General features: G+C 41.0%; 1 protein-coding gene across 1 annotated transcript in view; it reads left to right on the top strand.

Annotated features, from left to right (window-relative positions):
• Positions 1-287: 287 nt before the first annotated feature.
• The window catches only part of FRMPD2 (FERM and PDZ domain containing 2), a gene marked incomplete at both ends in the record, with an annotated part of 96,861 nt that continues 86,805 nt past the window's right edge, over positions 288-10,343 (top strand). Inside the window, 1 exon segment of the mRNA XM_082673625.1 lies at positions 288-312. Within this exon segment, the coding sequence (XP_082529751.1) occupies positions 288-312 (25 nt within the window).

Raw genomic sequence — 10,343 nt, 5'->3', positions numbered from 1 at the left:
CTTACAGGCTCTCTCGGATCACTGGCTTTGAGGACTCGGGCTGCTGGGGTGGCTCTGCCTGCTAACAGGCCAGAGGCTGCACAGGGCTCAGGGCACGAGAGCAAGCCGCAGGAAAGAGAAGGGCCCTTGTTGACTCACGTGCTGGGCCGCCAAGCGCTTAGTAACAAACAGTAAACAAAGGCAGCAGTACAGGCGACAGAGGCAGCTCAGCCGAGAGACGAGATCCCCGCTCCTGTTGGAAAGTGGTCCATGATGAAGGCCTAGACCAGGTCACGGAGACTTTTTGGATGCAGCCTTTGACACAGGACACAGGTACTCCTTGGCATCCTTCACTTTTCTGCTATCAAACTGGATCAAGGGAAGGGCAAACCCATTCACTGGATCTGGGTACTGGGAATAAGGATAACTCAGCTGGGCTAGGTCTTGTGTTAAAGGCTCTTTGCAGTGTTGTTTGGAGTATTATGCATTCCAGGCTACTGGTAGGGACTGATTCAGACAGTGCATTTGTTCTTAATGAGTAAAGAATGGGCTCAACAGAGAGAACTTGGAGTTTAGAGTCAGACCAACCCTTGTTTGAATCACTGCTTTGCTATTCAACATCTGTTTAAACTCATAGAAATGCTATACTTTTCCTGAGACTCAGTTTCCTCACCTGTTAAATGAGATAATAGTACACACATTGCAGCGATGTTGAAGATACATGAGGTGACATACGAAAGGCACTTAGCACATGCTTGGAGCATAAGAGTAGCCCAATAAGTGAGAGCTGTCACTATCTTTCAGGAATGAGTGTTTTGGATATTCCTTACAGGAAGTCAGTGGTTTAAGATAAAGAGTCTCAAGCCATGTCTAGTTGACTTTCAGAAAACAATGAAACAAAGAAAAAAATGTCAATGATTCATCTAGTTTTATATGCATGCTTAAAGGAAAGAAAAAACTCAGTTGAGTTTTTTCGACACTTTAAACAGCCTTTTTTTTTTAAAGCAGTAATTGAATTCAGAGATGAATATCTGCTGGCTCAATCCTGTGATTTGCTATTGGCTATTAGCTGAAACTAATCAATTAGTTTATCAATTCAAGAAGCACTTACTAGGTGTCTCCTGTGTGCCAGGCCAGGTTCTAGGTGTTGCGGACACATTTCTCTGCTCACAGGATCTTCCAGGTGAGTGGGGGAGACAGCGAGTTGAACCTGCACAGCAGCTTGTGTTGGTAGCAAGAGCTGGAGTGGTGCAGGCTCCTGGAAGAGGTGCTGTCTGAGCACTGTTCGAATGCTACGGGGGAACTAGTGGGTGATGGGAGGGGAGGAGTTGGGGAAAGGCATCCTAGGCAAAGTAAAGCACGTGCAAAGGCCCAGTGGCATGAATAAGTAGAGCACATTCTAGGAACAGCTGGCAGTTTGGAATAACTTGAGTGAAGTGCGAGTGTTGGGCATCTGACAAGAGAGGAGGTTGCAGAGGTGAACAGAGCAGATCAAGGAAGGCCTTCTATAGCGTGTCTTTTGTTCAGAAGTTCCTGCAGAGCCACTGATAATTTTAATGAGGGGGATGTCATGATTGCATTTAAATATCAGAAAGATGATTCTGGTAGTAATATGGGTATGGGATCGGAGAGAGTGAGCCTGGAATAATGATGGATGGCCTAATTTAAGGAAACGATAGTGGGGATGTTCAGAACCTCCACGCAAGTGCTGCAAACACTGTGAAGAAAACCAAACATGCATAGATATATACGTAAGTTTGTTATAAACATTATCGATGTGAAGAATGTGTATTGCACAATTTACAAGCAATAAAGTATACAATACTCTTTATTGCCAATTCTGTATAGCCAACTGATTCACATGGAATGTATTCATTGATTTTTGCTGAACTCTTGTATCCTTAGTCAGCCTATATTTGCAATTGACCAATGAGTATAGTTCCAACACTGACTGATATTTTTGTTTACGTTGCCAAGGAAGAAGAAGGTTAAGCAATGAAGGTGAATATGTTAACTCCACTCATTTGTCAATGACATGAGTGATTTTTGTGCTGAATTGGACAATAGTTTTAATTCTGGAAGAACATTTCCTCAAATTTTGTTCTATTTACAATGTAATAACTGCAGACATGACACACTTTTAGCTTTAATCTGCATTGTTAACATTTTCTTTATCATTTTCATAAGTCTTGTTGACTGAAAAAAAAAAGAAGCACAGCCTAAAAGTTGAGAATTATATTTTATTTGAGGACATTACTGAGGACTGTAGCCTGGGAAGGCAGCCTCTCCGAGAGCTCTGAGACACTGTTCCAAAGAGGTAAAGGAAGAGCCAGTATACATGGGAGTTTTTGCTGATAAGAAAAAAAATAAAACAACACATGCAGTTGAACATCAAAAGATTACTGCTGGGGCTTCCCTGGTGGTGCAGTGGTTGAGAGTCTGCCTTCCGATGCAGGGGACATGGGTTCGTGCCCCGGTCTGGGAAGATCCCACATGCCACGGAGTGGCTGGGCCCGTGAGCCATGGCTGCTGAGCCTGCGCGTCCGGAGCCTGTGCTCCACAACGGGAGAGGCCACAACAGTGAGAGGCCCGTGTACTGCAAAAAAAAAAAAAAAAAAAAGATTACTGCTAAACACAAAAAACAGACATCTCAAGTGAATGATTTTAGTGCCTTTCTGTGTATGGGAAGATGCAAGAGTCTGGGTTCATAGAAATAATTCCTTTGATATGCATCTTAACTATCTTGGGCCAGTATCCTGTTTTTCTCTGTCCTGAATTCCCCTCTGCGGGACCCACCATTGGGGTGGCGGCAGTGGCAGGCAACATTCACTGTTTACTGGGTTTTTTTTTGTTTTGTCCACAGTCTAGACAATCAACAAAACAACAAACCAAGCCCTGATTTGTAGCTTTTGCCAATTTCTTTGGTGTAAATACTCCCACTATGGCCACTTCTAAGTTCCCATTGTGATATCTCTGAACACAAAGTTGGAAGTGATATGCACCAGTACACCACTGTATCAGTATATAATTTCTACCGTGTACATGGAATTGATTTAAATAAGCTCAAGAGCATAGACAGCATAATATATATAGTAATATAATCAGGAAAGTGAATTTGAGTATATTATCAATATAATTTATTGAATTAGAAGTTTCTATAAATTAATTTTTGTAATAGCTGTGTTTAACAACCAGCTTGCAAAATTTCTGGAGATTTAATAATTAGTTCTTACCAGTCAGTAGGAACCTTCTTTAGCACAGCACAGTATCCAAGAAAGTTTTAAAGAAGCAGAATCCGTGGGGATAGGAATATGATTAGTGGGGATGGGAGAAGGGGAGACAAAGAAAGGAATTAAGAAGAATACCTGTTTCTCTCTATGGACAAATACATCACTCATCAAGAAAGGAAATACAGGAATGGATTCAGGTGTGCAAGTCAATGCTGGACTCTTTGAAAAGACCAGTATGGAAAGATGACTATGATTTAAAGACAAAACAGAGAAGGATGAGGGAAGTTTGCAACCTTCAAGAGATGTCACTGGACTTCTTCTGATGCCTGGAGACATTGTGCTCACTCCCCTGGTGGGATCCTATTCTTTGAATTCCCAGCATCTAACCCCCTAGGTCCGGCTCATCAGCACTCAATGGAATTTATTTTGGCTAAGTCATTGTGCATTAATCCTTTCATTTTTAAAATAATGTTTACTTTGCCCTGCTATGAAATGAATGCGATGCTACTCTCTACAAAGTGTTTTTAGCCTAAAACTATCTGGAAAGCAATGTAAACCTTCCCGGAGAGACTCCTGGGTGCTGTCCCTTGCCCATCCTGCCTCTTCATCAGCCTTGCTCATTGGACTTGAGGTTATGGAGGAAGGAGAGGGCTGGTTCAGAAGGACCTGCTGAACTAAGGAAGTGCTCTTGGTGGGCCAGAGAAGTGTAGGCAGGGCACACAGCATGTATGGGAGCGTGAATGAAAACAGCCCTGTTGACCATTTCTCCCCCTCTCAATTCCCCTAGTCTCTGGCCCTGGTCATTGCCCCTGCCCCACCCCCTTCATCCCCTTTTGCAGGTCCCTTCCACCCACAGCTTTTTTTTTTTTTTTTTTTTTTTTGCTGTACGCGGGCCTCTCACTGTTGTGGCCTCTCCCGTTGCGGAGCACAGGCTCCGGACGCGCAGGCTCAGCGGCCATGGCTCACGGGCCCAGCTGCTCCGCGGCATGTGGGATCTTCCCAGACCGGGGCACGAACCCGTATCCCCTGCATCGGCAGGCGGACTCTCAACCACTGCGCCACCAGGGAAGCCCAGATTTGTGTTTTAGGAAGAGGTCTCCACAGAATGGAGAATGGATTGGGGCAGTGGTAAGCGGAAACCATTTGGGAGAATATAGTTGTCATTTAGGTGGGAGATGCCGGTAGCTTAGGCCAGCCTGTGCAGTGGAGCTGGGGAGAAATGGATGCATCTGAGAGAGGTTTTGGAGGTAACGATTAAGAGGATGGGGAGTTGAGGGACAGGAGAGAAGAGTGATGCTTGAAGGTTTGGCTTGAGTAGCTGGGTAGGTGGTCATGCCATTTGTTTGGATACGGAGCTGGAGGAAGAGGCATTGGGGGGAAGATGATTTCAGTCTTGAGCATCCGAATGGGATTGTCTAGTAGGCAGCAGGGAGCACCAAAAAGGAGCTCACGAGAGAAGTCTGAACTGGAGGCACGACTGGAAGTGGTGAGTTGACAGTTGGTAACTTTAAAGTACGTAGAGCGATTTGAGGAGAGAGGCCAGGGCAGGAAGAACCCTGAGGCCCACTGGCATTAGGTATTTCGGTATATTCATTGTTACACATAACGCTATGGCCCATCTCTTTGAGTATATACATGTCAATTATATTCTTAGTGTAAATTCCCAGAAGAGGAATAACTTGCCAGGAGAGATGGACATCTCCTGGCTCCTGATAGGTATTGCCAGATTGCTTCATAAATCAGCAGTCTCAGGTCAGGTCTCTGGGTGGAACAGTTTCATTGCAACCTCACAAGCACTGAGTGTGCTCAGCACTGAAGCCAACTTGATGGATGAAAAATGGGCCTCCTGACTGTTTCCAGTTGAGTCTCCTTGATTACCTGTAGGAATGGACAGTGTTCTGTATGCTTTAATAATGAGTTGCAGTTTCTTTAATGATTTTTCTTAATCTCACTTCTGCTTATCTATTGGTATTGGGAACCACAGATTACTCTCTCTCTCTCTCTCTCTCTCTCTCGACAGAAATAGTCACTTTCAGCTTGACCTTCATCCCTTTCCCCAGCTCACTGTATTGCACTTTATAGATGTCACAGTGGGAAACAGCTCCTGAACTCAAGAGCCTAGAAAGGGAAACTGGTGACTGAAACCCAGGCAAGGAGCTTGAGACTGTAGTTCTCTCCCTGAAACCACTTGGAATGTCTTGTGAGGAAAAACCCTCACTTCTTCAACCCTCCGCTGTTCTCAGATGTTTCTTTTTTGGTCTAAAGCAAGGTCTCTTGGAACAGTTAAGCCTGGTAGAGATAGTTAAGGACCGTTTCTTTTCCAGTAGTTATGTTTAATGATATGTTCTCGATGGATAAATTCAGCTGAAGGATATAGCGTCACCCCCGGTGGAACATTTTGTGGGGTTTGTGACAGGGTGAGCCACCCATCAACTTGCGTGAGATCGGGAACCCACCAAAGTCCCTGCCCTGCCTGAGTCCCCTCTACCAGAGGTTGATCTCCTAGCTGTGGCTGCAAGATGAGAGGAGATTAAGGTCTCTGTAAAGAGGGGCCTTCCCAGGCTTATCTGGCTCCTGGACTGCTCTGGATGCAGCAGACCTCACCAGCTGGTATTCACAGACCATAGCCCCCAACACACTTACCTCTGTTTCACATTTTCCCTCTCCCACGGGGTGATGCAACCAGCAAAAGGAATGTACTCTTTGTCTTTGGTTGCCAGGGAGAAATGGTTGAGCTGAGATGTAAAGCCTCGTTCCATTTTACAGACCAAAGTGAATGTCTGGAGAACTAGGACCAGAAACCTGGCTTGTTAATGCCTACTCCAGGAACTTTAAGTTTCAATATTTATTTTGTTTCATATATTTTAAATTTAATTTAATTTTACTATTTTATTTTATTTTACTTTATTTTATTTTATTTTAATAGACTTTCCTTTTAGAGCACTCAGCATAATGCCCTTGAGATCCATTCAAGTTGTCGCAGGTATCAACAGTTTGCTTTTTATTGCTGAGCAGTATTCCACGGTATAGCTATACACAATTTGTTTAACCATTTACCAGATGAAGGACATTTTGGTTATGAACAGTTTTTTTCTCTGCAACTTCACTACCATTTGGTATGATCACTTTTTTTTCTCTTCTAATAGGTGGGTAGTGATATCTCCTAAGAGTCTTAATTTTCTTTCCTCTTGTGGCTAGTGATGTTGAACCTGTTTTCATGTGCTTATTCACCCTGTGTATAACTGCTTCAGTAAAATGTCTCTTCCTGTCTTTTGCCCACTAAAGTTTCTTAAAAATAGGCTTTATTTTCTAGTTTTAGGCTCACATAAACCTGAGCAGAAGGTGCAGAGGTTTCCCATATGCTCCCTGACCTGACTTATGTGTAGGCTTCCCCACTATCAACATTTCCCACCACAGTGGTATATTTGTTACAACTGATCAACCTTCATTGACACATCATCACCCAAAGCCCATAGTTTACATTAGGAGTCACCTGTTGTTATACATTCCTTAGGTTTGAAGAGATGTAAAATGACACGTATCCACCATTACAGTATCACACAGAATAGTTTCACTGCCCTGAACATCCTCTGTGGTCCACCTATTCATCCCACTCTCCTAGCTAACCCTTGGCAACCACTCATCTTTTTACTGTCTCCGTAGTTTTGCCTTTTCCAGAATGTCATATAGTTGGAATCATACTGTATGTAACCTTTTCAGATTGTTTTTTTCCACTTAGTAATATGCATTTAAGTTTCCTCCATGTCTTTTAATGGTTTGATAGCTCATTTCTACTTAGCCCTGAATAATATTCCAGTGTCTGGAAATACCACAGTTTATTTATCCACTCACCTACTGAAGGACATCTTGGTTGCTTTCAGGTTTTAGCAATTAGAAATAAAGCTATCATAAACATTCGTGTGCAGGTTTTTGTATGAACATAAGTTTTCAGCTCCTTTGGGTAAATACCAAGGACTACCATTGCTGGGTCGTATAGTAAGAGTATGTTTAGTTTTGCAGGAAGTTGCCAAACTATCTTCCAAAGTAGCTGCACCATTTTGCATTCCCACCAGCAATGAATGAGAATTGCTATTGCTCCACATCTTTGTCAGCATTTGGTGCTGTCAGTGTCCCGGATTTTGGTCATTCTAACATCATTCTGAACGCTGTGTTGTGATGCACGTACACATTAAGGATTGTTATGTCTTCTTGGAGTATTAACTCCTTTATTATTATGTAATGTCCTCTTAAATTCCTGGTATGATAATTTCAAGATCTCTGTCATATCTGAGCCTGGTTCTGTCACTTGCTTTATTTCTTCAGACTGTGTTTTTTCCTTGCTTTTATACATACTTGTAATTTTTTGTTGAAACCCAGACATGATGTATTGGGTAATAATTGAGATACATAAGCCATTCGTGTGAGCACTTGTGTTTATCTGGCCAAGATTCACACTGTGTTTACTATTTACTGTAGCTGTAGGTGTCTGAGGCTTCAACTTCTTCTAGTATCTTTGCTTTTGTCTCCCCTGTTGTCTTTGCATGTCTCTAAAAACTCCTTCTTAAATAGAATCCTTGCATTTCTTTTCACTGTCATCCTCTGTTATGATACAGGAGTCCTGTTGATGTGGTGGTGAGGTGTGGGGAAGAAGTTGTGTTCTATAATCCTATGATTAGGTCTCAGTCTCTTAGTAAGTCTGTTGTTCCCTTGGGCTGTGACCTTCACACATTCTTCTTAGCTTCCTTCTCCCTTGTGGTGAGACAGGAAGGCTAGAGGCACTGCATTTGGGTATTTCCCTTTCCTTCCCTTATCTTGGTTAGACTCTGGTAAAGTAGTTTCCCTTAATGGGGAGATCAGAATGCTCTTGGCTTATTTCAAAATGGTTATGTTTTTTCTTCCCCTGCTGGAAATCATGAGGGGATTTTCTCATATTTGCCACAAAAACCTGCTGGGACTCCTGGAGATAAAACTCATGAAAGTGTGTGGTCCCTCTAAGACTGGGCCCTGCAAAATTTGTAACTTAAGCTAGTCCACCCTCAGCCTCTGCAGCTTGTCAGTTACCGTCTGTTTTCCTTCCTGGTACTGACTCCAGCCACTTACTTTTTTTCTAATTGTGAGAATGGGAGTGATGACTTCCAAACTCTTCACAGACTGGAGCGGAAACTGGAAGTCTGCCTGTTGCATATTTTAAGACTTAATTCATGTAAATGCCATACCAAACATTTTTTTTTTTAATGTAGTCTAATATACCACTTGTCTTTCATGGATTTTGAATTTTTTTATCTTGCTTAAGAAGGCTTTCAGCATTTCATTTATAAATAAAATAAACATTATTATATCCTAAATCCCTCTCTCCCTCTCCCTTTCCTCCCCTCCTTTCTCTCTCTGTCTCTCCTATATAGATACATACTATTTAGTACTTTAATTAATCCTAAATTTTGTGTGCAGTGTGAAGTAGGAATTTGAATTTATTTTTGCCAAGTGAACAACTATCGTCCCAATATCATTCATTAGTCAATGCTTTTTCCTCACTGATTTAAATTACTAAATTTTTTATTCAATGTGATCTATTTCTATTTTATATTCTATTTCGTTAGTCTGTTCATATGCGAATGCCACACTATTTTATTCATAGGGGTTTTATAATATGACTATTTTTTGCTTTAACACCGGGTAAAAAGTCTTTGCAGCTTCTTCATTTGCACTTCACCAGAGAGCCTAACATTGTGGAAGACATACCAGGTCTTGAAGCCACTAAACCAGCCATTGTGAATGTTAAAGGATAACAGACTTGAAATATTTTAGCTTTAATAAAAAGGTCTTTATATGTTGCCAGGGATTTTTCTTTAATTGTGGAGAAGTTTTCCCCTGATGACTTCTGTGTTTGATCTTTGGTCTTTCCATTGCCTTTATTATTCTTACTTCTCATCTTCATTTAGATTTTTTTGAACTAGCAATCAATTGTTCCATCTAGATAAGTTTCTTTTATTTTTACACTGTCTCTAATTTGTGCAACAGTGTTGATGCCCTTGATTCAGTAGCTCAAGGGATGTCCCATGTTCTTCCATTTTTAAAAAATGCTTTAGAATTTCATGCTTTTCTTTCATCGTTAAAACTTGTCTTCTCTTACACTTGCCAGAGTAAATTATGTCACAGCATGGTTCTGTGGCACTTTCAAACCACTTTGCATGCTTAATACTTGGAATCCAACATTTAGCTAATGATGCACAAAGATCAGAGAAAATTTCAAGACAGAATACTTCCAAAGCAGAGTAAAAGAACACACTGAGTGAGGATGAAGTACAGGAAATGAATGGGGAAGTGTGTTCCGTAGCCTATTGGCTCGCTGAGTTCAGCTCTGTTACTTGGTGCTCATTTGTTACTACCTGGTGCAAAACATCTCTGTTCTAGGAAGAAGACTAATTAAGTGTTTACCAACGTTATTTCCATATTATATGGACTTTATTTCCCCTATTTACCAATCATGTAATTTTTATAACAGAAACATGTTTGTTGATCATAGATTTATTAAAAGAAATATGTTAATGTTATTGTTCATCTTCAGTATCCTTATTATTTTATCTGAATAATTAATTTCTAAGAAAATATGTTATCATCTCTTCCTATGATTGTCAGTTTGTAAATTTCTCCTTGTAACTATGTCAGTTTTTTCTTTATAGACTTTATGGTTGTATTTTTGGTGCATTTAAGTTCATGATTGGTATTTTTTTTTTTTGAGGATTTTCTTGGTCATTATTTTGAAAAAATTTAACTTTTGTCTTTTATTAATATTGCTATGCTAGCTTTCTTTTGGTTAGTGCTTCCATATCACTCCTATCCTTAATTCTGTCTTTTCAATTTTTCTGTTATTCTGTTTTAGATGGCTTCTTTTAAACAACTCTAGCAGGATTTTCTTTTTCCCTCTAATATGATGAACTCAGCTTTTTAAAAAAGCTTGTTATTGACATTAAAGATACATAAAGTACACAAATCATAAGTGCACATCTTGATGAATTTTCACAAACTGAACACACCTGCATAACCAGCACCCAGATCAATGAACAGAATATTACCAGCATGACAGAAGCCTTACTTGTACCCTCTCCACCACTCTCCCTTGACTAAGGGTAACCT

The sequence above is a fragment of the Grampus griseus genome, assembly GCF_964374135.1.
Source record: "Grampus griseus genome assembly, chromosome: 16".
Classification (NCBI taxonomy): Eukaryota; Metazoa; Chordata; class Mammalia; order Artiodactyla; family Delphinidae; genus Grampus; species Grampus griseus.
The sequence above is the reverse complement of the archived record's forward strand: the minus strand, read 5'-3'. Positions and strand labels throughout refer to the sequence as shown.